Source organism: Moschus berezovskii, chromosome 19, assembly GCF_049115385.1.
Source record: "Moschus berezovskii isolate FMDL1 chromosome 19, NW_MosBer_1.0, whole genome shotgun sequence".
NCBI classification, from domain to species: domain Eukaryota; kingdom Metazoa; phylum Chordata; class Mammalia; order Artiodactyla; family Moschidae; genus Moschus; species Moschus berezovskii.
The window spans coordinates 66,968,260-66,996,180 of record NC_142478.1 but is presented as its reverse complement, the minus strand read 5'-3'; the positions used below and the strand labels follow the sequence as shown (position 1 = coordinate 66,996,180).

General features: G+C 49.4%; 2 protein-coding genes across 10 annotated transcripts in view; one reads left to right on the top strand and one right to left on the bottom strand.

Moving 5' to 3' along the window:
- KCTD10 (potassium channel tetramerization domain containing 10) overlaps positions 1–25,504 on the bottom strand; it is a 32,991-nt gene extending 7,487 nt beyond the window's left edge. Inside the window, exons 1-6 of one of the 3 annotated variants that reach the window (XM_055404364.2) lie at positions 25,394–25,504; positions 13,263–13,476; positions 6,812–6,981; positions 3,897–3,986; positions 3,526–3,578; positions 2,050–2,245 (exon numbers count right to left, since the gene is read on the bottom strand). In XM_055404364.2, coding sequence (XP_055260339.1) covers positions 2,050–2,245; positions 3,526–3,578; positions 3,897–3,986; positions 6,812–6,981; positions 13,263–13,476; positions 25,394–25,396 — 726 coding nt within the window. In that variant the 5' untranslated portion in view covers positions 25,397–25,504. Of the gene's footprint in view, positions 1–2,049; positions 2,246–3,525; positions 3,579–3,896; positions 3,987–6,811; positions 6,982–13,262; positions 13,477–24,388; positions 24,409–25,393 lie in introns of those variants that run through there. The other 2 variants (XM_055404365.2, XM_055404366.2) reach the window with 2 other exon arrangements.
- A 261-nt stretch (positions 25,505–25,765) lies between these two features.
- The window catches only part of UBE3B (ubiquitin protein ligase E3B), a 46,950-nt gene continuing 44,794 nt past the window's right edge, over positions 25,766–27,921 (top strand). For 3 of the 7 annotated variants that reach the window (XR_008683018.2, XM_055404357.2, XM_055404363.2), the window contains exon 1: positions 25,766–25,923. The gene's annotated coding sequence lies outside the window, so the exon portion shown is untranslated. Of the gene's footprint in view, positions 25,928–25,997; positions 26,114–27,921 lie in introns of those variants that run through there. The other 4 variants (XM_055404358.2, XM_055404360.2, XM_055404359.2 and 1 more) reach the window with 4 other exon arrangements.

Below are 27,921 nucleotides of genomic sequence, written 5' to 3'. Positions count from 1 at the left end.
CTCAGAGAAATACCACCAACCTCAGATACACAGATGATACCACTCTTAGGGCAGAAAGTGAAGAGGAACTAAGGAGATTCTTGGTGAAGGTGAAACAGGAGAGTGAAAAAGCTGGCTTAAAACTCAACATTCAAAAAACGAAGATCATGACATTTGGTTCCATTACTTTATGGCAAACAGATGGAGAAAAAGTGGAAACAGTGACCGATTTTATCTTCTTGGGCTCCAAAATCACTGCAGATGGTGACTGCAGCCATGAAATTAAGACACTTGCTCCTTGGAAGAAATGCTATGACAAACCAAGGCAGCATATAACATCACTTTGCCAACAAAGGTTCATACAGTCAAAGCTATGGTTTTTCCAATAGTCATGTACAGATGTGAAAGTGGAACCATAAAGAAGGCTGAGCACCGAAGAATTGATGCTTTCAAACTGTGGTGCTGGAGAAGATTCTTGAAGAGTCCCTTGGACAGCAAGATCAAACCAGTCAATCCTAAAGAAAATCAACCCTGAATATTCATTGGAGGACTGATGCTGAAGCAGAAGCTCCAATACTTTGGCCACCTGATGCGAAGAACTGACTCACTGAAGAAGACCTTGACGCTGGGCAAGACTGAGTGCAGGAGAAGGGGAAGACAGAGGATGACATGGCTGGATGGCATCACCGACTCAACGGACATGAGTTTAAGCAAACTCCAGGAGACAGTGAAAGACAGGGAAGCCTGGTGTGCTGCAGTTCATGGGGTTCAAAGAGTTGGACCCAACTTAGCAACTGAACAAGAGGCAATTAGAGATTATCATATTATGCAAACTCAGAAACAGCAAAACAAATACAATGTGATACCACTTATGCTGTGCTGTAATTAGTCACTCAGTCGTGTCTGACTCTTTGCGATCCCATGGACTGTAGCCTACCAGGCACCTCTGTCCACGGCGATTCTCCAGGCAAGAATACTATAGTGGGTTACCATGCCCTCCTCCCTCCAGTGGATCTTCCCAAAGCAGGGAGTAAACCCAGGTCTTCCACACTGCAGGTGGATTCTTTACCGTCTGAGCTACCAGGGAAGCCCAAGAATACTGAAGTGGGTAGCCTATCCCTTCTCCAGGGAGCTTCACAACAAGGTCCTACTGTATAGCACAGGGAACTGTGTTCAGTATCCTGTGATAAACCATAATGGAAAAGAACACGAAAAAGAACATACATACGTGTAAATGAGTCACTTTGCTACACAGGAGTAATTTAATATCACAGTGTATAACCAACTATATTTAAAAAAAAAAAAAAGAAGGGGGGAAAAAAGAGAAAGGGTACACAGCCCAAGGAAGGGAGGCGAGCAGAGACATAAAGGGAGTGAATTTCAATGTTAACAGTGGACCTGATCTCTAACCACACTGCAGCAAGATGGAGCTCTGCAGAACAACACAAGGACAGAGGCCAAAGGAAAGGTCAGGCCCACTGGCTGCAGAGGATGACATAAAAATGGGTCCAGAGTCCAGATCAGTCACGGAATCGCGCACTGGGAAGGAAGCCCCCAGGGTTCAGGAGCAGTGCCGAGGGAGCCCCGTGAGGGCGGAGGGCTGCCCAGGTCAGTGGGGAGGAGGAGGACAGACGACAAGGAAGCAGTAGGTCACAGCCAGACGCCCAAGGTCAAGACTTTGGAGGGAGCACTGCTCCTGATGAGCAAGAGTCGCGTGGAGGACGGCAAGGTGGTGTCAGATCACCAACGGCAGAGGAGAAAACACGGGCGGCAGGGCACATGTGGGGACAAGGATCCGTGTGAATCCAAGTCACAGAAAAGGAACCCAGGAGCAGTATGACTGCCTCTCCTTGCTGGCTGTCAGAAACAAAATGCCATGCTGTTTTTCCAAGCCGACATTTGGACCTTTCCAGGGCCCCAGAGATAACGAGTACCAGTGAGCAGTCGTGAGTCCAGAAAACATCTTTAGAGCCTTTGCCTCTTGAAGTGGATTTAGCTCAAGGGAAAGGGAAGTTGGACGAATGTGGATTTCAGCCCAGCCACTTGGAACCATCCTCTGCAGGCCCTTACCTTTGTCTGTTTCTTCTCAGTGGCGTAGACGATGGAGGTGCAGCAGACCTCGGCGATCTTTCGGCCCTGGCCATAGAAGGACCAGCAGCAGATTTCGTCCCCAATGACGTCCTTAATGAACAGGACCCTTCCGTTAAAGCGCAGAGACAGCTTATCAAACAGTTCGATGTTTTTCAACATATTGTCGTCAGAATTGCTGCAAAAGAGCAGGTGATAAGACAACTGATTACCGGCACGTGTTAAGGGCCACCACCGGTGGGGCAGTGTTTCCACATGCAGGCCCCTTATGTCTACCATCCCTCACCAAACTCACAAGAAGCCCAAGAAAGCGGCAGTATAGTCCCTACCGCTCAAAGGAAAGCAAGGATCAGAAAAATCAGGGAACTGCCCAAGGTCAAAAGCTAATAAACGGCAGAGCTGAGTCTCAAAAAGACAGCTCTGGTCCCCAAGGCTGTGCTAGAGTGGCTGCCCTGCTGTGCCAAAACCAGGGATGAAATGCTGAAAACACAGGGCCCTGCAGGCACAGGCGGCAGGTGGGGGGCATAGAGGCATGCTCCATGGAGCCCCATGAGGGGCTGTGCAACCAGCCCAAAATAGACTGCTTATCCTGGGTCCATTTACTGGTCCCGAATGACTTCAGCAACCCTACATCCTTTAATTCCTGATTTGGAGCCACATGTTCCCAAGAGGCAAACAGCACTCCAGAAACCCGTATTTACTGCTAGTGGGAACATAAAATGGCGTAGTAGTCTCTGTGGAGAACAGTCCAGCATGTCCTCAAATGACTAAACCTGGAGTTCCTGCATGACCCAGCAATTCCACTCCTAGGTATCTGCCCAGGAGAAATGGAAATGTGTGTGTGTTCACACACGCCCACAGCAGCATTATTCCTAACGACTAAAAGTGGAAACAACCCTAACTGCCCAACCGTAACTGGTGGATGGGTAAACAATGCGGTCTGTCTGCATGGTGGAGTATTATTCAGCCATAAAAAGGAATGCAGTATTGATTCACGCCGCAACATGGATGAACCTTGAAAACATTATGCTGAGTGAAAGCAGCCAGACACAAAAACAACGTATTGCGTGATTCTATCTACATGAAATGTCCAGTGTAGGCAGATCCATGGAAATAGAAAACACAGCAGTGGTTGCCCAGGGCTGGGGGAGGTAGGAGGGTGGAGGAATCCGGGGAGTGACTGATAGCGGGTCCAGGCTTCCTCCTGGGATGACAATAACGGCTTGAAATGAGGTAAGCAGTGATGGTGCACAGCTCTGTGAATATGGAAAGATGCACTGAGCTGTGTATTTTTAAAAGGGTGAATTTTACGGTATGTGTGAGTTAGATTTCCTATCTGTCTACCCAGCAGGCACTCCAGAGGTGCAGAAAGGCCACCCTCCACTGAAGGGAATGTGGGGGCAGGGAGCTGGGCCTGGCAGGCATGAGTACAGAGGTCTTTTCTGGCCAACACCTTACCTGGTATACGAGTATTTGTTGTTACTTCTGTTGTAGAGCAACTTCACGGCTGGCTGTGGGTTGTTTCAGAGGAAAAACAGAAAGAAGAGAGTTACTTGGAGCGCAGGTGCAGAGAACACTGGCCTCCCTCGGAGCTGGGGCCCCGCCATCAGCCTGAAGAGGCAGGCAAGCATAGCCGGCTGGGTGCGGAGGGGCTGAGAGACGGCATGACCCCGATACCAGGGGCAACACAAGGTGAGCCGCAGGCTCCCACTCTTGACCCCTTCTCAGACCTTGTGCAAGCAATTTTACACATATTTCAAAACTTATTCAGAAGAATCTCCACCATTTTCAGTAGCAAAAGAAATGCCACAAGGGTGCCTCCAACATACCTTATTAGATGTCGCTATAAGTTTCTGTTCTTCCTTGGATGATGTGATGACGGGAACTTTGCAGAATGGCTCGTAAGTATCTTTGTTCTGCTGGAACAAAACATACTTTCAGCCTGGGGGGCCTGCCCAGCACTGGACTGTTTAAGCTGGCCTGTCAGGCAAAGACAGGCTTTGGTGAGAGGAGATGCGGCAGCCACGGCTGCGAAGAGAGGAGGATGATCTTATAAGCTGGGCGACGATCAGGAGTGGAGTTCTCCAATGAACCTGCTCTTTGGCCAGGAGTCTTACATGCCAGGGTGTTCCGTAAATACTAACAGTGATGACACTTTTTCATAGCCCAGTGAAAGTGAAAAGAAAGTGAAGCTGCTCAGTTGTGTGCGGCTCTTTGCAACCCCATGGACTGTAGCCTACCAGGATCCTCCATCCTGGGATTTTCCAGGCAATAGTACTGGAGTGGGTTGCCATTTTCTTCTCCAGGGGATCTTTCTGACCCAGCGATCGAACCTGGGTCTCCTGCATTGTAGGCAGACGCTTTAGCGTCTGTGCCACCAGGGAAGTCCCCTCATAGCCAAGGAAGCCACTCAAAAATAAACCCTAAACAAGGCAGATGATATGATTGCATCAAAGCTCCTACAAACTCCACTGCAATGACTGCAGAGGAATGAAAAGGTATAAGCCTTTAAGGAGGAAAGGAATAGGAGAAGTACGGTCAGCAGGCTAGAGATGTCACAAATTCGAGGCTGGAAAGCAGGTCTCAGATGAATGACAACTAAGCAGAAGGAGAAAGCGGAAACCTAAGCCAGCTGATGGGAAAGAGTCTGAGAGATTTTCCCAGAACAGCTCTGAAAGCTGTTGGGCTGAGAGCAAGAGTTGAGGACTGCCTGCCTGTTGGCAGAAGCACTGGTGAGACCCCAGATGGATGCCCTACCCCAGCCTGGCAGGAGAAAAGTCCACTTTCCTGGAGAAGTTTGTGCAGGAGAGGGCTGACTTGCAATTCTGAAAAGAGGGGATTCAGTGAATGATCTAAGCACTCAGTGGTGAGCCCTACCCCTTCCGCTCAGATCCCAAAAGGCAGCCAGTCAGGCTCACACCAACTAGGCTAGAGAGGGGAGGACTCCTCTGCGGGAACCATCTGTCCAGAAGAAGCATTTATAGATTCGGACATTGAGAGTACCCCCTGAAGAAGTCAGCCTTATCATTCGCCACTGAAGCCCACAAACAACCAAGACCAATACCTACAGTTTTTTCCAGAGCTTAAATTTCAACAGACCAAGGACCATCAGATTAGATTCAGAAAGCCTCTGAAACATGAGACTGAAACCAAGACAAAGAGAAAAAGTAAGAGGAGGAGCCACACGATGAAGGCAGCAGAAAGGGAACTTCCAGGAGGAAGATGGGAACGACAAGAGCCGGTATCACATCCTACGAAACAAGACGGGCATGCCACATTAAGAGCACGTGGAGAACAAGGTTCTTGGGAGTCGGAAATACCAGAGCAGAAATGAAAACCTCAACAGAAGCCTTGAAAAGATACAACTGGGAGAAAAAAAAAAAACCATCTGAGAAAACAGAACAATAAAGTGACAGAAACTAGGAGGCCAGTCCTCAAGGTTTAATCTCAGACTAACAGAAACCACAAGAAGGAACCAGAGGGCATGTCTCTAAGACAAAGGCGAAACAGAGATTCCCTGATGTGTCTGAGCATGCCAAAAGCAGACTGTGGTTTCTGAGAACCTGGGGCTACATTCGGGTTGTGTACTTAGAAAACCAAGCCAACAAAAAACAACGAAGCAATGACCAATTCTGGCAAACTGAAAAGTCATGAGAGAAAGGAAATAATCACTGTACTCTATGGCTCCACTGTTACCAATATTCATATGACTCACTGTGAGCTCTGAGTACTGATTTAGTCAAAACTTTGAGAAACAATAATGAGAGAAGGAACACATGCATGCAAGTTTGGTAGTGGCTTGGGGTGGTGCATGAGCTAACTTTCCACTTTCTATAGAAAAGTCAGTGGATAACGCTGAAAACGGAAAATCAATAAATAGCAATGTAAGAGATATGAGAAAAAACAACTGCTGTAAGAATCAAAAGAGGCTGCTTCGGGGGTGGGATGGGGTGGAAGGCATATGGTAGTGTTTTAGGCATCAACCTTGCCTACAGTACTAACTTGATTTTGTAAATGTTTTATATGCGTTACTTTAACAAACATAAACACGAAATGAAAACAACGAAGTAAAGGCTTCAACGTTCCATTAGATGTACAGTGAGAGCTCACAGACTCTCGGGAGAGGCAGTATGTGCAAGTTAACCGTTCCTCGGGCAGACAGGCATGACGGGGACTGCCTCCGTGGGGAGTCACATGGACAGGCGGCTGGGAGAGGCGCAAATGCGAGCCTCATGAATACATATCCAATGCCTCTGACAACCTACAGGGACCCTTTTGATTCTCGGCCGCGTCTTCACGGCTGCTGGCTCCATCAAAAGGCACTCTAGTTTTACAGGGATTTTACTCTCCCTAGACTTGATCCCAGTGGTCTTGCCCCAGGTCCAGCTGAGGAGTGGGGGATGTCTGTCTGCAGAGATTATGGTGGGCTCTCAACAGTGACACATGGGAAAGTCCCCAGAAGGGTCCAGAAAACGGATCAAGTTGTATACCCCATAGCTGGGTACTGAAGGGCTGCAATGTACACAGGAGAGGACCCGAAACCATGAGGGCTGAAATATGCTGCAGAGCAGTCAGGTGGCCTGGGCATCCCAGGGAAGCCTCTCAGGGGTCAAGCTGGCCAGAGGCAAGCAGCCCTGAGGTCAACTCATTGACTCGCACAGCATCTCAGTGAGGGAGGAACTGCCCTCCTCTGCAGAGAGGGGAACTAGAGGCAGGGGGTCCCGGGGGAGGCGGGGACACCTACTTGCAGGGCGGCCTGGCACTCTTCCACCAGGCCCTGGACCAGGTAGTACTTGGCTTCTGCCAGCAGCTCCTCAATCTCCCGACGGCTCTCGGGCAAGGGGACCGCCCCGTCGCGAAGGTAGTTGAGTATCGTACCGAAGTGCTTGCCACACCGGTCAATGAGGATCCAGCCTGCGGGAAGGAGGGGTGTGTTACCTGGGTGTGCCTTTCCTGGAAGGCCCTGAGGGGAATGGGGTGGCTCTTGGTTCCACCCACCTCCCGGGGAGAGCAGGACCACAGAGAGGGCAGCTGCCTCACCCACCTGGCTCCCAGCAAAGGGCTGACGGAGGCCCTGCCTGGCAGCACCACCACAGCCTCCCTGCTGGCTGCAGACACTGCACCCGGACTCACTGGTCTTGGGCTCTTCCAGGTGCAGGGTCCCTGCATCCTAAAAGCGTGTTTCTAAGTTGTCCCAAAAATCCCTTTGTCAAGTGTATCCCAAGAGGGCCTAACGCCCCACATCTGGATAAAAATAGGCAAACTGAAAAGTCAACAACCACAACCCATGGATGGTGGAAAGGCTTCTGGGGTGAAAATATCCACTTCTTTTTCAACAATACTTTTTTCAGACTCCCACACAGCAGGGCCGTTTCTAAGGAAGCAGAAGGTTCGCTGCCCACAGGCTGTGACATCTGGCCTCCCAAGGGTGCCCCCCAGGCACTCACCAGCACCACCAGAAGAAATTCCATCCGTGACTCCACACAAGGCATTTAGGGACCTGAGATATGGTGGTGACCAGACAGACCCTGCCCTTGAGTGAAGCCTGACCTGGGGAGGTGGCGCTGGCATTTAGGAGAAATGTAAATGGCTCCCAGCTGCTGACCGGAAGCAGGCATGGTGCAAAACTGTGCCTTGGGGGTGGGGGCAGGACCAGGCAAGCCCTCCCGCTTATCCACATCCTCTCCAATCTCCAATCCCGCACTGGCCTGCGGGGCCGCTTCTCCTCCACTAGAAAGCCATGCTTCCCAGGGTTCCTCGGAGGAAATGTACATGCTATTGGTGGAGGGGGGTAAGCGGACTAGAGCCTGGGAAGGGGAGGAGGGGGTACCAGAGAGGGAAGTAAGACCAAGCACATCTCGAGAGAAGATGTGAAGCCAGACAGATGGAGGGGTCCGGGCCTTCCCAACCCGTGGCATCACGCCAGGAAGGGGGGCCCCCCATCTCCTGCTGCATGCTGCCGGCACCCAGGGCAGTTAGGTTTACACAGCAGTCAGTCACACTCTGCCTCTGCTTGCTCTCAATCTGGGAAAAGCGCCAGGTTTCCACTCCTAAGACCACTATGTCCTCCCCGAATCCTCCTCAGACCCAGGCCCTGGATCAGTAGAGGTCAACGAAGGCCAAGAGCAGCCAAGGCACCTTTTCACATCTGGAGTGGCAAGTCGGCCCAGCTGCCCCAAACGCAGCACCACCAAGGGTGCGCAAGCTCTCACACATGGGTTGGTGGTGCCTGTCACCATCATCAGGAGTGCTGCCCAGGCCATCTCCACGCTCCCGAGCAACTATCCTCAGTCCACGGCTCCCAGGCCTTTGGTTACAGGCTGGTCACAGGCTCTGGTTTCCTGAGCACAGTGAGAAGTTCACCCCCAGTCTCAGCAAATGCAAAGCAAAGGTGGGGCCCTGGATCCGAGGAAGGATGAGGTCTTCATGGGATGGCGAGCCCTGTCATCTTGACGGTGCCCGCTGATGCTACCGCTCCTTTCTCCAGCGGAGACAACACAGTACAGGCTCAGTCTGTCCCGCAGCTCAGATCCTTGAGCAAACAGGACCACTGAGTGTGTATGGGCGGGGCCAACCAGAGCACAGGCCCCGCCCCCAAAAGGGAGCTCCTCCCACTCCAGCCAAGAGTGGCCAGGCGGGAACGAAGCCCAGGGCTCAGAACCCCGATATTCCAGGAGAAGCCAAAAATGCAGATTTCCCTGTGAAATCTCCTGATTTTTCAGTAAACTGAAGAGCTGATTCACTGGAAAAGATCCTGATGCTGGGAAAGACTGAGGGCAAGAGCAGAAGGGGGCAGCAGAGGATGAGATGGTTAGGTAACATCAGTGACTCAATGGACGTCAGTCAGAGCAAACTCTGGGAGATACTGAAGGACAAGGACCCTGGTGTGTTGCAATCCCTGGGGTCTCAGAGTTCGGACATGACTTAGTGACTGAACAACAAAACTAGTTGTAAACCTGTCGTTAACCTACCACAGGGGAGCCAAAACAGGGCCTGCAGGCCACCAGCTTGTGACCTCTGTGTTTCTGTGGATCAAGTGCCCACCTTCCAATGAACTGACATGGTATGGTAAGACCAGATTACCTTCCCACCAGTTCTTGATGAGAGATGCTCACTCTCCTACATTTTCCAGAGATAAAAGAGAGGCTCGGAGAGGTTCAGGGTCATCCCCTAGCTGGGGAGGCAGCACTAAACCACAGAGAACAAGTGAGAAACTCGTGGGAAGACTCCTCTCACTGTACAGAACTGAGGAGCCACGCAGAACCTCGGTCTCTGGGAGAAACGGCAACGGGTTCCACTCAGCTGCTCCGGGAAGAAAACCTCCTCCCCTGCCTTCACTGCATGGACGACTCGGCCGCTAAGAGCGAGGGCCCCTGAAATCAACTACCCGAGTGACACTCCAGAGTCTCCATAAACCAACAGGCAGACCGTGACACTGGGCTCCGGCTCAAGAATGCCGCCAGGAAATGCTTGTGGCGAAGGAATCATACTTTGGACAAATAAGGGTAAAAAAAAAAAGGAGAGCCAGGAGCTCTCTCCATGAGGTTTCAATTAGCATTCTGACTTCAAAAATATTTTTGCTGCTTTCAGAGCAGGAATAGATCCCTTTGAAACGGTCCGCTCCGGTCCCTAGCATGTAGACAAGCTAAGAGAGGGCAAGCCACATCAGGATGACCTGGAGTTCCCCGGCCTCTTGGGCAGAGCTGGAAAGAAGGGTGAGGGGTGCAGACCCGGAGGCTCTTGGATGGACGGGCTGAGAGACGCACTCAGCGTGGGCCTCTGCTGGAAACCCAGCTCTGCCCTTGTCTGCTGGATGATGTCGGCATTTCACTGACCCTCTCGGTCCGGCAGTTTCCCGTTCTAAAAATGGTGCCTCCCTGCGCTGGCATAAAGGCGACAGAAGGTACAGGAGGCACAGAGCACAATGCCGGGTCTATCGGCAGCACTCCAATCAGGGCTTTGACGCTGAGCCCTGTATACAGGTCCTCGAGACTGGAGACGGCGTGTTCCAGCCCCGGGGACGGTGGTCCGCGTGGCTTCCGGGGAACCTGGGAGGAGGCTCCGCTTAGGGTCGGGGGCAGAAGACCACATACTTCCTCCATCCTTCCCTCCCCGACCCCCTCCAGGACGCTTTCACCGACCTCTCCTTTGCCAAACTAAGGTAGATCTTTACGGTCCCAAAACTTGCCTAGGTACTCAGACTCTTGGAAGTGGCCTCCTTCCTGAATCAGGCTCTCCAGGGCAGGGTTTCTCTGCTCGGCACTCCTGACACTCTGGTTTTCTTTGGCTGCACTGGGCCTTTGCTACAGCACACAAGCTTTCTCTCTAGTTGTGGCTTGTGGGCGTCTCCTATTGCAGCGTGGGCTTAGCTGCCCCATGGCATGTGGGACCTTAGTTCCCTGATCAGGAAACTGAACCCCTGTCCCCAGCACTGGAAAGCAGATTTTTAACCACTGGACCACCAAGGAAGTCCCTACTGACACTTTGTGCTGTGCCCAGTAGCATTTGTGTCCAATTTGGTGCAACCCTAAGGGCCGTAGCCTTCCAGGCTCCTCTGTCCATGGGATTTTCCAGGCAAGAAAAATAGAATGGGTTGCCATGCCCTCCTCCAGGAGATCTTCCCAACCCACACAATATACAACTCAGGCAGAAGGGCATGCAGTGCAAGAGAGTCTGCCACCCATCCAGGACCCCGGATCCCCTCCCTAGAAGCCACCAGCTTCTCTGGCATCCTGTGGCGATTTCTACCTACACAATGCACACAGTTTGGGACCTTCAGGGCCCTTGTTCCTTAACCAGCAAGCCGTCCTGCTGGCTTCACCCACCTGTTTGTGGCACACTTCACTGTCACTGACAGCCTTCCCGCCTGAAGGCCGGGATGATGTTGTGAGATACAGAAAGTCTACCCTGTTTTGGAAATTTGAGGGTGTGCCCAGGCCACGGGTGGGGCTGTGCAGGGTCTCCCCAGGGGCCAACAGGATTGCTCTGCCAGCACAGTGCTGGCTGGAGGACCAGACACCCAGCCCGACGTCACAGGGCTGAAAGGGCTTCAGTTCTAAGCCAGTGGTTGGACCACAAGGCTGCCACACTCGGGCGCCCCGGCCTGAGCCCACACCAAACCACACAAAGCAGATAGTAAGAAAGAGCCAGTTCTGCCCTCAGTGGCTTCCTCGTTTCCAGCTCTGTAACTTTTGAAAAAGCCTTTCACATCTCTGAGACGTGTGTGTGTGTCAGCTGCTCAGTCATGTCCGACTCTTTGCAACCCCATGGACTGTGCCCACCAGGCTCCTCTGTCCATGGGATTCTCCAGGCAAGAACACTGGAGTGGGTTGCCATGCCTTTCTCCAGGAGATCTTCCTGACCCAGGGATCAAACCCAGGTTCCCTGCACTGCAGACAGATTCTTTACCATCTGAGCCATCAGGGAGTGGATTTCTCACTAATCAGTAACAGCAGCAGCCACTCCTCAAAGGGTTAGGGTGAGACTTAAATGTAACAAAGCCCCAAAAAGGCCATACTGTGAGCTTTTCCTAATGGCTCAAAGGGGGCCGGCGCTCCCCTGAAGTGAAAACAGCTGTGGTTTGGCATATCCAAGCCCATACTCCTTCCCTGGGGACACTGGGCTTTCCAGGAAGCCCCAGGCAAACACACAGACCGGCAGCTTTTGAGAAGCCCACACAGGCCCGCTGCTTCCACTCCCAGGAATCTCGGGGCAGGAAAGCCTGCGGACTGTGTCTCCTTTGTGACATGGCATCAGGCCACCAAAGGCGAGGGCCCTTCAGGGAGACAAAGCTCCCACTTTGCTTCTGAAGCGACTTGGGCGCTTTTCCTGAGCCCCGCCAGGGACAGGGCAGGGCGGAAGTAAAGCCACAACGATCCTGGGCTCTCAGATAAAGTCTGTTTCCTTCAGCAGCTGGGGCGCTATTGTCTTGATTTCCACAAACAGCCCCGCGATGCTGGGTGTGGCCCAGCAGAGGGGACCCTCGCACTCCTAAGAAGCTCAGCGTTTTCTGGGTGTGGTGCGGAGGCAGCTCTGGGGCTCTGGCCTCACTCGCCTGCTGCTGGACCAGAAACCCAAGGTCACTGGGAGGCCGGGGAAGCGGGACTTCAGGCCCCACAGACTGGCTTCCTTAGGACACAGGGAGACGCGCCCACTGGCAGGCAGCCCAAGGGTGTGCTCTCTTAGGATCTGAGAACATGATGTGCACACCGGGCCCAGGGCCCCCAATTCCACCCCTGGGGTCAAAACTCACCCTTCCCCCAGGCACTATCATCCCAAGAGGCAGGGGCATCAGCCCAGATGCCAGCCTCAGAAACAGGGAAGGGAAGGTCAAGCCAGGCGGTGGCCTGGTCTCAAGCAAGCTCAGGCCAAGCAATGAAAGATGGGGCCATCTTTCAGCCACACGCCACCTTCCCCCGTAAACCCAGTCAGAGAAGGATGCTCCCTCTTGCAGGGTTCTCTGAGCGTTCCCGGTGGGTGGGAAGTAGGACCACTGTACACAATTCTTCTTCTTGCATTAACAGGACTTTCCATGAAAACAAAAAAAGCACACACCGAATGCACATATACTGAACACTTCCGATGGGCCAACAGCCCAGGGAGTAGGTGTCACTGTGCCCATTTACCAGATGGGGAAGTGAGATGTCAACAGATTTAACAATCTTGAGGAGCGTCACCAGACACGAGAAAGGGGAGCTGCAACCCCAATTCAGGTCTGTGAGTCCTTGACAGGTCCCATCCTAGGAGGACAAGGGTCCCGAGCAGACGCTGCTGCCTCGGTCACACCTGAGTCTCACTCTGAGATCACAGGATCATCATGGAGAGAATGGGAAGGGAGCCAACCAGGGGAGCCAGTCCAGAGTCCGCTGCACAGAGCTGAGGCCTGGGGGCCTCATTCTCAAAGTCAAAACGCGAGCCAACAGCTAAGTGGAGACTATGATCCCACCCAGTTCCCCCACTCCCCCGGGCCAACTCAGTCATCTTTGGGTCTCAGCTTAGGTGTCACCTCCTCAGGGAAGCCCTCCTTGACCACACCCCGAATAGATGTGGTCTCCATCACTCACACTCAAGGCTCCCTCCACGTCTGGTGAACACTGAGCACAACAGGAAACCCAAGCCAGTTCTGTGTTGCTTTCCTGAACTGGAAGGAAGCCCTCGACCAGAAGCACAGCCCCGGCCCGGGACGCTGGTCTTACCTTCACTGTCCGTGAGCACCTCCATGCGCCCGCTGAACATGGCCTTCAGCATGGTGTCCTGCTTGGTCAGCGTCTGCATGGTGGTGTAGTACAGGGCTCCGCCCACATTCAGCTTCACATACTTGGAGCTGGGGCTCGTGCCCTTGAAGGAAGTGGTGCGGGTCGCAGCCGCTGGCACCGCTGAGCTCACCACACTTTCTCCTGACATCTCTTCCTGCCCGGGGACAAGATGCAGGGTCAGCAGGGTCACGGCATGAGGCCTGACTTCCTTTCCTCAACCAGTGGGCTGCGGCTGGCCTCCAGATGAGTCCTACTTAGTCCCAGTGTGTCCTGCACTGAGAACAAAGTTCACTCCCAGTCTTGACAGCTCAGGAAGAGTTCAGAGGAAAAGCTGGATTTCTGGCTTCTCTTAAAATCAGAGGCCAGGCCTTCCCTGGTGGCTCAGGGGTAAAGAATCTGCCTGCCAATGCAGGAGACGCAGGTTTGATCACTGAGGCAGGAGGATCCCACATGCCATGGAGCAACTAAGCCTGGAGGCGACAATGACTGAGCCCACACGCCTAGAGCCTGTGCTCTGCAGAGAAGCCACCGCAGTGAGAAGGCTGCACACAGCAACGATAGAGTAGGCCCTGCTTGCCACAACTAGAGGAAAGCCTGCACAGCAACAAAGACCCAGCAGAACAACAACAACAAAAAAATCAGAGACCAATTAGGCCAGCAAGGGAACGCATGGTGTGAGCTGGGGTGCTGGTTGCCCTGTGGGCAGGCGTATACAATCCCCAACTGGCCCCAAACTCCACGCAGACAGCTGGGCTCACACCGGCTTCACCTGTTGACCCTGCAGGTTTGAGTTTACCACCGAGTCCTGCATTACAAGGAGCTCCTTTGTGCCACTGCTGATATAACTAAAGGGACATGCCGGCTGTGTGCTAAAGTGGCTAAGAGCACTAGCTGGGTCTCTGCCCCCTTACTGCCACTCACCACGCAACAGCTGAAAGTGTCAGCTGAACTACCCATGAAACAAGCTTTTAAGAAATTGAGTGTGATCTCAACTATCGTTCTCCTCCAGGGAAAAAGTGTTTCCCAGGACTCAGTGAAAGACATAAAGATGGGGTGAAGCCAGTTACTGCAAAATTAGAGACTTCCTGCACTAGCGTCGCCCCAGACAGCAAGATCCACCTAGTCTAAGAGTCCTGCTGGAGACCGTGTACATCTCAAGTTGTAGAAACAGATGCCGCTTCTAAGCAGACGGACGAAAGGAGACTGGAACCTGGCATGCACGTACTCCAAACATTTTATAAAATTTAGTTTTATTTATATTGAACTACAGTTGGTTCACAATGTTGTGCCAGTCTCTGCAGCACAGCACTGACTTGGTTATACACACACACACACACACACACACATTTTTAATACGCTTTTCATTATGGTTCCCTGCGCTCTAGAGTAAGACCATGTTGCTTATCCAGCCTCAATATAATAGTCAAGTGGGCCTTATGAAGCATGACTACAAACAGAGCTCATGGAGGTGATGGAATTCCAGCTGAGCTATTTCAAATCCTAAAAGAAGACATTGTGAAAGTGCTACACTCAATATGCCAGCAAATTTGGAGAAGTCAGTCAGCAGGGGCCATGGGACTGGAAAAGGCCAGTTTTCATTCCAATCCCAAAGAAAGGCAATGTCAAAGAAGTTTCAAACTACCGCACAACTGCACTCATCTCACACACTAGCAAAGTAATGCTCACAATTCTCCAAGCCAGGCTTCAGCAGTATGTGAACCGAGAACTTCCAATGTTCAAGCTGGATTTAGAAAAAGCAGAGGAACCAGAGATCAAATTGCCAACATCTGCTGGCAGGAGAATTTCAGAAAAATATCTACTTCTGCTTCACTGATTACGCTACAAACCATGACTATGTGGATCACAACAAACTGGGGAAAATTCTTGAAGAGATGGGAATACGAGACCCCCTTACCTGCATCCTGAGAAATCTGTATGCAGGTCAAGAAGCTACAGTTAGAACCAGACATCGAACAACAGACTGGTTCCAAATCGGGAAAGGAGTATGTCAAGGCTGTATACTGTCACCCTGTTTATTTAACTCATATGCAGAGTACATCATGAGGAACGCTGGGCTGGATGAAGCACAGGCTGGATTCAAGATTGCCGGGAGAAATATCAATAACCTCAGATATGCAGATGACACCACTCTTAGGGCAGTAAACAAAGAGAACTAAACAGCCTCTTGATGAAAGTGAAAGAGGAGAGCGAAAAAGCTGGCTTAAAACTCAACATTCAAAAAACGAATATCGTGGCATCCAGTCCCATCAGTTCACGGTAAACAGATGGGGAAACTATGGAAACCGTGACAGACTTAATTTTGGGGGCTGCAAAATCACTGCAGATGGTGACTGCAGCCATGAAATTAAAAGATGCTTGCTCCTTGGAAAGAAAAGCTATGACAAACCTAGACAGCGTATTAAAAAGCAGAGACATTACTTTGCCAACAAAGGTCTACATAGTCAAAGCCATGGTTTTTCCAGTAATCATGTATGAATGTGAGAGTTGGACCATAAAGAAAGCTGAATGCCGAAGAAATGATGCTTCTGAACTGTGGTGCTGGAGAAGACTCTTGAGAGTCCCTTGGACTGCAAGGAGATCAAACCAGTCAATTGTAAAGGAAATCAGTCCTGAACATTCATTGGAAGGACTGATGCTGAAACTCCAATACTTCGGCCACCTGATGCGAAGAGCTGACTCACTGGAATAGACCCTGATGCTAAGAAACACTAAAGGAGAAGGAGAAGGGGATGACAGAGGATAAGATGGTTGGATGGCATCACTGACTCGATGCAAATGAGTTTGAGCAAACTCCGGGAGTTGGTGATGGACAGGGAAGCCTGGCATGCTGCAGTCCATGGGGTTGCAAAGAGTCGGACACAACTGAATAACTGAACTGAACTGATGTAACAGTTTACATCAGCTAATCCCAAACTCCCAGTAGAAAACTTTCTTGGATAGGTAAAATTCTACAGCTGGAGAAGTGTCTGAGAGTGGCTGAGTCTTTACTGAACCTGGGGTTCGGCGCTGAGAAGGCAGCCCCTGATGGCCAGCAGCTGCCTGGCCTGCATGCTGAGGCTCTGGGCTGCCTGCAGCCCATCACCGCCAGACAAGGCCACTTGGTGGCGGATGGATCAAGATCCAAGCAAGGCCTCTCTGTGATTATGTCTGAACACGGACAAAAACACTGTCCCCCAAAAATGACCAGTAGGAGCCACGGCTGCTTCTTTCCCAATTAGAGCCCGAACCCTGTTCCATCCTTCCCACCTTGAAGAGAGGAATTACGGAGACCCAATCACAGAATTAGCCCTATTTCCTGACAGCGTTCAACACAAAGTGGAGCCCCACTTCCCTGATTTCTCCCCAAAACCACCCACTGCAAGCCAGAATCTCCTGAGCCACCTCACAGTTCTCTCCCAATGGATCAAGGAAACAAACTCAACTCTGACTACAAACGTGCTCCTGGTTTTGGCTGGAGGGCATAAAACTATACTCTGATAACTGCAAAAGGATTTAAAAAAATATTCTTTATTCCTTTGTCAGCCTTCCCACAATGAACATGTATTACATTAATAACTGATTAAAAACAAACAAAAAAGAGTGTCTTTTTCCTGCTGCAACACCTGGCATGGGATCTCTAACCAGGGATTGAACCCATGTCCCTGCAGTGGAAGTGTGGATTCTTAACCACTGGACCACCAGGGAAGTCCCACAAATGTTAATTTTTAAATGGGCTAAGGGACTGACTGCTGGCAACCTGCCATCCATTGGTGATAGTAGAGGCAACGGCCAATTTGCTCGACCATTGTCCCCTCAAGAGTGGCCTGGGGAACTGGTGTCAGGGCCCGCAGCAGGAAAAGATGAAGAACAGCCTCCTGAAGAGTAAAGTGTTTTCTCAAGAAACTGTTGCTGCTCCATCAGGCAAAAACGTCACAAGCAGTTAAGGTTTGAAAAGCGCAGGCTAAGCTCACCTGGGGTCTCCGTGGCCTGATGCCAAACACAAAAGACAGAGGTCAAGAGGAAGCAGGGCCCTCACCTCCCAGCTTTCTTCTGAAACCAGTCCCCTGATTTCAATTGAAATTCGATCCCTGGTTAGAGATCCCACATGCCAGGTATTGCAGCAGAAAAAAGACACTTTTGTTTATTTATCAGTTACATGTTCATTGTGGGAAGGCCGAAAAAGAAAGGAATAAAGAATATTTTTAAAAAATCTTTTGCAGTATCAGAGTACAGTTTTATGTTCTCGAGCCAAAACCAGTTGGTGACACTAACAGTTCTCACCAACCACTTTCCCCAGAAAGACACACTGTCCATGGGATGACAGAAACAGCTTACGGGAATAAGGAATTTTGGAAAACTTTGAAGATTTGGAGCAGGAGGTTAAAGAGCTTATAGTTAGAGGCTTCCTGTTCAAGATGGCGGAGAAGGACGTGCACTCATCTCCTCCTGCAAGAGCACCAGAATTGCAACGAGCTGTGGAACAACCACCAATGGGAGGAACTGGAACTCACCAAAATAAGACACCCCAGAGGCAAAGAAGAAGCCGCAGCAAAACGGCAGGAGGGGCACAGTCAGGAAAAAATCAAATCCTACACCCGCCAGGTGGGTGCAGACTGGAGATCAATAATACCAAAGAAGTTCTCGCACTGCTGTGAAGGCTCTGAACCCCAAGCCAGGCTTCTCAGCCTGGGGATCCGACAAAGGGACTGGGAATCCCCAGGGAATCTGACCTTGAAGGCCAGCAGCATTTGATTATAGGACTCCCACAGGACTGGGGGAAACAGACTCCAGTCTTGAAGGGCACAAATGAAATCTTGCCCACACCAAGACCCAGAAAAGAGGAGCAGCGACCCCCCAGGAGACTGAACCAGAACGACCTGCTAGTGCTGGAGGGCCTCCTGTGGAGGTGTGGGTCAGCAGGGGCTCACCACAGGGACGGGGGCACTGGCAGCAGCAGTCTAGGAGTCCCCCTTGGCATGAACCCTCTAGGAGTTCATCACCAACTCTACTACAGAGACCAGGGCTGGGTCCTCTCAGGCCAAACAACTACCAGGGAGGAAGTGCAACCCCACCCATCAGCAGACAATTGGATTAAAGCTTTACTGAGCAAGGCCCTGCCCACCAGAGCAAGACCCAGTTTTTCCCACCTCCAGTTTCTCCCATCAGGAAGCTTACACAAGCCTCAGCCTCCTCCATCAGAGGGTGGACAGAAGAAGCAAGAAGCACCACAGTCCCACAGCAAATAAAACAAAAACCACATTAATCAGCATGAAAAAGCAGAAAGTTATGTCCCAGATGAAGGGACAAAATAAAACCCCAGAAAAACAGCTAAGTGGAAATAGGCAATTTTCCAGAAAAAGAATTCAGAATAATGATAGTGAAGATGATTCAGGATCTAGGAAAAAAAATGCAGGAAAAGATTGAGAAGATGCAAGAAATGTTCAACAAAGACCTAGAAGAACAAAAGAACAAAGATGAATAATACAGTAGAAGGAATCAATGATGGGAAAACTGAGGCAGAAGAACACATAAATGACATGGAGGACAGAATGGTGGACATCACAGCCACAGAACAGAATACAGAAAAAAGAAAAGAAATGAAGACAGCCTACGAGACCTCCGGGACAACATCAAACGCACCAACATTTGAATTATAGGAGTCTCAGAAGGAGGAGAGAGAGAGAAAGGACCTGAGAAAATACCTGAAGAGATAAGAGCTGAAAACTTCCCAAACATGGGAAAGGAAATAGTCAACCAACTCCAGGAAGTACTGAGAGTCCCACGCAGTATAAACCCAAGGAGGAACACACGGAGACACACAGTAATCAAACTGACAAAAATTAAAGACAGACATAAAATGCTAAAAGCAACAAGAGAAAAACTACAAATAACATACAAGGGAACTCCCATCAGGCTAGCCGATTTCTCAACAGAAACTCTACAAACCAGAAGAGAACGGTGGGATACATTTAAAGTGATGAAAGGGAAGAACCTACAACCAAGAAGACTCTACCCAGCAAGACTCTCCTTCAGATTTGACGGAGAAATCAAAAGCTTTCCAGACAAGCAAAAGTTAAGAGAAGTCTGCACCACAAGCCAGTTTTACAACAGATGCTAAAGGAACTTCTCTAGGCAGGAAACAGAGAAGGAAAAGACCTATCTACAGAAAATAAACCCAAAACAATTAAGAAAACAGTAATAGGATCATACATATTGATAATTACCTTATATGTAAATGGATTAAACACACCAACCAAAAGATACAGACTGGCTGAGGAGATGAAACTCTGTGCACATATGCACGTCCACTTACCACATCACTCTCCTTGATCCCCCAAACTGTATGTAATTACTTTATATTGTCAGGTTAATCATATTCCCCTTGTGGTCTGCAACTGTAATAACCTTTTATTTTTTGTCTGGCTACTGATTGTGAAAACCGACAAGTAGCTTTCATTATTGTGATTATGTAACTATTACTCACTTAATACCATTGTATCATGATTGGTCAACAGAAAAATACTAGTTTTAATATCAACAAAATTATCATTTAATAGAAAAACCTGTAATCACTTTTTAAAATCCAGATGCATATCAGAATTATCTCGGAATTTTTTGAAAAATACAAAAGGCCAGACATTGCTATTTTTTTTCTTTCTGCCAGAGCTCAATATGTTTCTGATGAGCAGCCATGTTTAAAAACTGGACTATATAAGGATCTTTTACTTTTACCTAGTTTGTTTCACTTTCTATTTCATATTCAGCACTCCCATTTAGTTTGTTTTCCAATTTCTCCATCTCTTTTCTTTGATGTTCTTTTTCAAGTCTTTATCAAGTGTAGTAAAGCTCTTGTATACACATATAAAAATAATACGTATAACGTATATTTTAGAAAATATGAATTTTTGCCTAACTAAAAGTGTTATGACATTTTGATTCCACTTCTTTGACTTAGCCTGAAGAGAATGCTAAATTTCTAATTTAAAAAAATAGATATGCAACAAAAAACAAAGGTTTACTGTATAGCACAGGCAACTATGGTCAATATCTTATAATAACCTATAAAAGAAAATAATTTCAAAAATAATACATGTGTATACGTATAACTCAATCACATTTCTGGGTACCTGAAACACTGTAAGTCAACTACACTTCAATAAAATACAAATAGTAGAGGAAAAAAGCTTGTATTTATGGATTTTGGGGGGTTTGGGTGGGATGGGCATTCATTAAGGAAATTTGCCCCAAAATGGAAATATTTTTTTAAGCACCCTTGTCAGATCAAAATTTACACAAAAATAAATATGTTTTGGGGAAATGATGTAGCATTTTGTTAGGCACCTAACATGAAACAGGTAAATAAAAGTCATAAAGGATAATTTTGTGTACTGTACTTGTTTTGCTTTCCAATACCTTTTTAAAGGTAATGTATATACAATACATTTATTTTTTATATCTATTTTGGTCGCATTGGGTCTGAGCTGCAGCTCATAGGGTCTTCGTTGAGCTGCACAGGCTCTCGGTGTGGCATGAGGGCTTCAGAGCTGGAGGGTTCAATAGTTGCGGCATGGCCTCAGTTGCCTTGAGGTATGTGGGCTCTTCCCAGAGAAGGGATCGAACCTGTGTCCCCTATACTGCAAGGTAGGTTCTTAACCACTGGACCACCAGGGAAGTTCCAATAAAGTGCCTTTTACGTGTAGAGTTTGATGAGCTTTGAGCAATGTATGCATCTATGTGTATGTTAGCCACTCAGTCATGTCTGACTCTGCAACCCCAAGGACTGCAGCCCGCCAGGTTCCTCTGTTCATGTGACTTCCCAGGCAAGAATACTGGAATGGGTTGGCATTCCCTTCTCCAGGGGATCCTCCCGACCCAGGGATGGAAGCCCCGTCTCCCTCACTGCAGTTAGATTCTTCCCTGTTTGAGCCACCAGGGAAGCCCATATACGTAGCCCCTTACTCAAGACAGAGAACACTTCCATCACTCCAGAGAGCCCCCTTCCTGAAGATGCCACTGTTCCAATGTGTATCATCACAAACAACCATTTAAAATCCAAATAGGGACTTCCCTGGTGGCCCAGTGGCTGAGACTTCGTGCTCCTAATACAGGGGGCCCAGGTTCGATCCCTGGTCAGGGAACTAGATCCTGCACACTGCAACTAAGGCCTGGTGTAGCCACATAAATAAAATCTAAACAGTGCTGAAGGACAGCTATCATTATTTGCCTTTTGTGAATTTGGATACCTCGAGCCACGTTCAGTCACTTCCTGAAGTGCGTGGTGACAGAGGAGGCCTGATGACAAAGCGAGAGAAGAACGTGGCCAAGTCCTGCCTGGCCTCAAGCCCACGATTTTATCAACAGTCACATTTGGTACATACAGAGCTATGACACAGAAACTGAGAAAGGTGACCTCGCCTCAGTCTTCTTCAGAAAAGCGCCAAAATAAAGACAGGAGGCCATGTATGCCTGAGGGCTTGGGTTTGCAAATCAGACCTGAGTTTAAGCCCCTGGCTTTGCAACTGACCAGCTGTGAGAGCCTGAAGGAGCCATTCGAGCCTGTGCTTAGCCACTCAGTCGTGTCCAACTCTTCTCCACCCTTCAGGCTGTACCCCGCCAGGCTTCTAAATCCGTGGGAATTTTCAGGCAAGAATACTGGAGTGGGCTGTCATTTCCTCCTCCAGGGGATCTTTCTGACCCAGGGATCAAACCTGCATCTCTTGGGCCTCCTGCATTGCAGGCAGATTCTTTACCTGCTGAGCCATCAAGGAAGCCCGTCTGGAACCTGGTCTGGTCTAGCAAGCAGGACAGCAGCCACGCCTCGCTCCCGGGGCTGCGGTGACAGAAGCCCCAGAAGGTGCTGGGCCCGGCCCCTGGCTCAGAGCAACACAAAGCACCCAAACCATGATCACCTGAGGATGCACTCCAAGTCTCAGATTCTCTTCTCTTCGGAGACCATTTCCAGCTCTACTGACATCTGACTGAATTACTAAGAGGATGAAGGTGGAAAATATCGGTCTAGCTTGAGAATTCCGAATAGACAAAGCAAGCCTTTCACCTTTTTAAAGCCCACTTCAATACTAGGAGAGGACCTTGGGAAATATGGTTCTGGCTGTTGTCCCTAAGCCCAAGTCACATGGAGCGGGGACACAAAGCAGTAGACAAGGAGGCTCTCACAGCCAAACCTCTCTTTGGAGGACTCCCCAGCCATCCCTTTTGGGGTCCTGCTTTGTTTCAAAGACTTGAGTGCATTATCAATGAGGCTGGGGAGGTGAGGCTGGAGAGAGCAAAACTGGCTATAAGAAACACAGGTAATCAATACCTGACATACAGCTTACCAATTTTATTCAATCAGAAGTTTATTCTAATTATATCGGTAAGTCTAGCTTTCTCTTTCCCACCTCCTCTGAGCACACTGTTGCTGATTCTCAATGGTGGCTCTCCACTTACCAAAAAAATAGAAAAAAACATATTGATGCCTGGGCTCGACCCAGGGAAATTCTGATGTAACTCGTCTAGGGATGTGGCCGGGAAATAGAAATTTAAAATTCCAACTCCCTCGGTGATTCTAGTGTGCAGCCAAGATTGCAACCCGCAGTTCTAAAAGATCTGTGTCACCCCCAGGTCAATCAGGCTACATTTAACTTCCTGGTCTTGCAGAAGCTGCCCCTCCTCTGGCTCCATGGGCCCTATGAATTCTGGACCACACATAAAATCAAGCCAAATCAGAAACAAAAGCAGGCCTCTGCTTCACAGCTTGAGGCCACACACAGAGAGGAAGTAACTGTACACTAGCTTAAAAAAAATAAAATAAAAACCAGCCGTGGGGGAAAGCCCTTGACTTGAAAACAGATCCAGGCAAGTACAATAAGGCCTCTTCGCAGAACTGTCTTCCTTGCTGTGTGTTGGAGGAGACGTGTGTGGAAGGTTTGGACAAGAGTTTAGCAAACCTGGACTGAGGTTCTGTGTGATGTTTAGATATACCGAGTCTCAGTTTCCTAACTTTTCTTTTTTTAAACTATGTCTTCTACCTGGGAGGATCTGCTAAGGCTATTTATTGATTTATTTGTCCGAGCCAGGTCTTAGCTGTGATACGCGGGATCTTCGATCTTCGTTGTGGCATGCAGGATCTCTAGTTGCAGCATCTGGGATCTAGTTCCCGAGACCAGGTATCAAACCCAGGCCTCATGTATTGGGAGCACAAAGTCTTGGCCAATGGATCACCAGGGAAGTCTCTCAGTTTCCTTACTCGTAACATGAAGTTAAAGCCAAAATCTTCAGAATAATCCTCAAGGAATAAATGTTAAAAAACAAAAAACAAAACACAGTGTCCTTTCCCTTCGCTCCTCAAGCTATCCTTAAGACCAAAGGGTCCTAGCCTGGCAGTACTGGAATCACCTGGGTGCTCTTAGATGTGCTGAGAGCTGACTTCAGCCCAGAACAATTAATCAAATTGTGGAAGGGTGTGGAAACTCAGAAACTAGTGTTTAAAAAGCTCTTCAGGTGATTTTAATGTGCAGCCATAAAGGTATTCCTTTAACTGACTAGATCTAAGGGTTCACTGCCTTGAGGCTAATTATAAAACTTCCCAACTCTGGTCACTTCTGCAATTCAAAAAAGTCTGTTCCATTTCAAACCAACTAAATTCAACCAGCCACATAACTGTAGCATTATTTGGTATCCAAAACCTACAGGACAGCCACTGCTACTTCCAAGTGTTCTTACTTGCTCTTCCTGTGTTGAGCACACAAATCACTGGCCTATTTCTTTCAACAGTCTACTGGGAAAAACGTCATCATTAATCCCATTTTCAAAGGGAAAAAGTATCAGAACTATTAGGGTCCTCTGATTCCCACTCTCATGCACTTCTCATAACAGCCCAAATCAAGAAATTATGACTTTAATCGTTTGCAGGGCTTGCTGGGCCTTACCCCCAGATTAACTCAGTAGTCTGGTAGGGTTTGAAAACTTGGCCATTTCTAACAAGTTCCCAGGTGATGCTGCGGGTCTGGGGACCACAGTTTGAGGACCACTGCTTCAATGCCTTCTCTCCCTTAGGTGGAACTTACTTGGCACAGAAATGGAGCAGTTCAAAGTCAGATACAGGTAGAGTCATTTCTTCTTCCACATTGGCCTTGGGACTGGTGTTCCCTAAGACTGCACTTTTCAGGGAAGAGACTCCAGACAAACAAGTTAAAAAAAAATGTCTGGGCTGAACTTGGTCATTCCCACTCAGGGAAAAAGCCAAACAGCAAAGCCCTGAAGGATTCCAAGAACAGAGAAACATTCCCACGGATAGGCGATAAGAGCGTGAGACACCCCGAGCTCCTTAGGTGTGGCCACCCCTGTCTCGACGGAAGTTGACTAGATAGGTAGCCGGGCACCAGTTAAGGTGCTGAAATCCGTGGCGAAAGTACCCTGACTTCAGGCCCCTGGCATCCCTCCGCGGAGTTCCCAGCATTAACGCACGCCCCGCCTACAGGCTCCTTCTCGTCTCTTTCCTCCACGCCACTGGCCCGAATACTCAGACGCACCTTGCCCACTTCCCCGAAACCCAGAGACTCTAGCACAACTTCCAAAAGCCCCAAACGCCCCGCTCCAAGCAATCTCACTTCGCTCTCTCGTCACCTACACATCCGCCTTCACAATCCTTCCTATTTTCCTCATTTTCCACCCCAAAAGTCCATTTTCAATGACATCTCTTTGTTCTCTTTGCAATCACCAATTCTCGTTTCTAACCAGCATTCAAGTCTTAAGAGGTGATCCGCCTCACCACTACCACCCACCCTCACAACTTACTCAAGCACGTATCTACTCCCCAAGCCCAAATACCCTTTCCCTAGTCCCCAAGAGCCAGGGACAAGCCCCCCACCCCACAAGAGACAATTCTCCACCCAGAGCCCTTCCCCCACCCCCAACCTCGCCCCCCACCCAACCTCCCAACCTCCTCTCCCCTATCGCGACAGTCCCTCGTCGCACCCCTTCTTCTCGGGCCCTGCCCTCTCTATTCTGCCTCTGCCCGGCTCTCTCAAGACGCTCTGCAGCCCCCAGTCCGCGGGCTACGCCCTCCTTACCATGAAAAGCCAGAGGAAGCCGGAGTCTCCAAACCCGGACTGAAAGAGACAGGAAACACCCAGCTCGCGTGAGCCGCGGGCGGAGGCGGGGCCGGGGCGGAGACTTCCGCTGTCTGCACCTCACTTCCGCCCCGCAGAGGACACTTTCCTAAAGGGTCCGTCGTACCACTACTAGATAGAGACCGCTTTTCTTCCAAGCTTCCTAGCTAGAATGGGTTGCGTCTCTTCTCGGCTAGGTCAGGCGTTTATCCCGCTCCTGAATGCTCCGCTTTTCCAGCTCCCATAAATGACAACAAGATGCAGGGAGGTTTTCCCATCCGGAAGAAGAAGCTCTTCGGAACTGTCGTTTCCGGAACTCGTTGTTATTTTCCGACGGAACTCTCAGAGTGAACACCCCGGGGCAAGATGGCGGTCGGCCTTCGGCCGCTGCCCCGGGTCTGGCAGAGCTCGGGGGTGTTGGGCTGAAGCGGTGGTAACTGCGGCCCCGATCCCGAGCGCCGGGGCCTCGAGCGGATAAAGGTCTACGGCCTGTGGGTAGAGAGTGGGAACAGGGTTGTGGGTTCTCCGGGTGGTGGGACCGGGGTCTGGGAGGGAGTTAGCCCTAGGGCCGAGTCCCTGCTTCGCCTGGTCGGGGTTGCAGGTGCTGGGGGCTGGCTTTTGGGCTCCAGGGGATGTTTCTCCGTGGCCTTTTTATTTCCGGAGCTACTGAGATAAAAAGAGGTAATAGACTTTTATAAACAGACTATTGCTAGATGAAAAAGACTTGTTATTGTGGTTGTTAATGCCGAGGACAGACGCCGGGCCTCAGAAGTCATCGGAACCGGAGTTCCAACCGATTCCCTATAACCTTGAGTGAATTCCCTCCCTTCTCTGTGCCTCAGTTTCCAACTCTGTAAAACGGAGTAACAAGCTCCTGTCAAATGGAGGAGCTCGTGTAATTCAAGTTTTAGTAGATGCCTGACGGTTCTCAATAAAAACAGCTGAAGTTAGTGATAACAGTAAAGAAAAACCTGGTAGTAATCTGACTCTAACTTGGCCCCACGGGCAGTCTTGCATTGTCGACTTTGCCTTCTGTGAATGGGGGCGTCCCTGGGTCTTCTCTGTTTCACTTAAAATAAGTAATTGTTTTGGAGTTAGAAATGAGTTCAAAATCAGGAGCCTTGTGACCTCTGACATGTCATGTGCCTCTCTGAATATCGTTTTCTCTGTTTGAAGGTAGCAGCATGCACCTATATAGGCTGCTGCTGCTAAGTCACTTCAGTCGTGTCTGACTCTGTGTGACCCCATAGACGGAAGCCCACCAGGCTCCCCCGTCCCTGGGATTCTCCAGGCAAGAACACTGGAGTGGGTTGCCATTTCCTTCTCCAATGTGTGAAAGTGAAAAGTGAAAGTGAAGTTACTCAGTCGTGTCCAACCCATAGCGACCCCACGGACTGCAGCCTACCAGGCTCCTCCATCCATGGGATTTTCTAGGCAAGAGTACTGGAGTGGCTTGCCATTGCCTTCTCCGTATATAGGCTGCAGCCTTCAATAAATGATAGCTGTTATCATTAACAGTCTAAGTTCTGTTGCTTATACTTAAGAAAATTAGGCTATAGAGACCTGATAGAGCTGTTGAAAAGTCAGAGATGATTAAATATCTGTGCAGTATTTGACCCATGGTTCACACTTAAATGGTGATGGTCATTCAACCTGGCTGCCCAGCTGTTCCCACCATGAGTGGAGAATTCTTTTGGGCTCAGACAGCAGTTGGTATTTATGGTGCTTCACCTTTGATGACACTCTCTGGACTGTCAGGCTCTTTCCTAGTTCTCCATGAAGTTGACTTCATCCAGAAAAGACTGAATATCTTATGGAACTGTAGAAGTAGGGTCCTAACTCTATTAAAATCTTGGCTTTGTCCCTTACTAGTTGTCTAACCTGGGCTATGTGTGTGTGTGTCACTTGCTCAGTCGTGTCCGACTCTGCGACCCCGTGGACTGTAGCCCACCAGACTCCTCTGTCCGTGGAATTCTCCAGGCAAGAATACTGGAGTCGATAGCCATTTCCTTCTCAGGGGATCTTTCTGACCCAGGGATCGAACCCAGGTCTCCTGCATTGCAGGCAGATTCTTTACCATCTGAGCTCCAGGAAAATCCCAAACTTCAATTTACAGATAAGGAAATTGAGGCATACAGATGATAAGGAACTTGGCCAAATGAGAAAGAATCAGAACTGAAAAAAACCAAAGGCTACTTTGATCCAGGGCTTTCTCTGCTATACACAGCCTTTTTTTTTTTTTGGATCCTCCAAGGCATTTAGCAGAGTAAGTACCTCACAAATACTTCTGATGTGTTTTTATTTGATTGATGAACTGTAATAAACATTATGTAGCTAGAGGAAGTGAAGAAGAAAGGATTCGAAAAACTGCAAAGTATAGACCATTACATGGTATAAACAGAAACCAGCATATAGCGTTGCCGAGGGGTTGGTGAGCTCAAGGAAGAGCCCCCTGGGAGAAGTGAAGTTTTGAGGTAGCCTTACAGGTG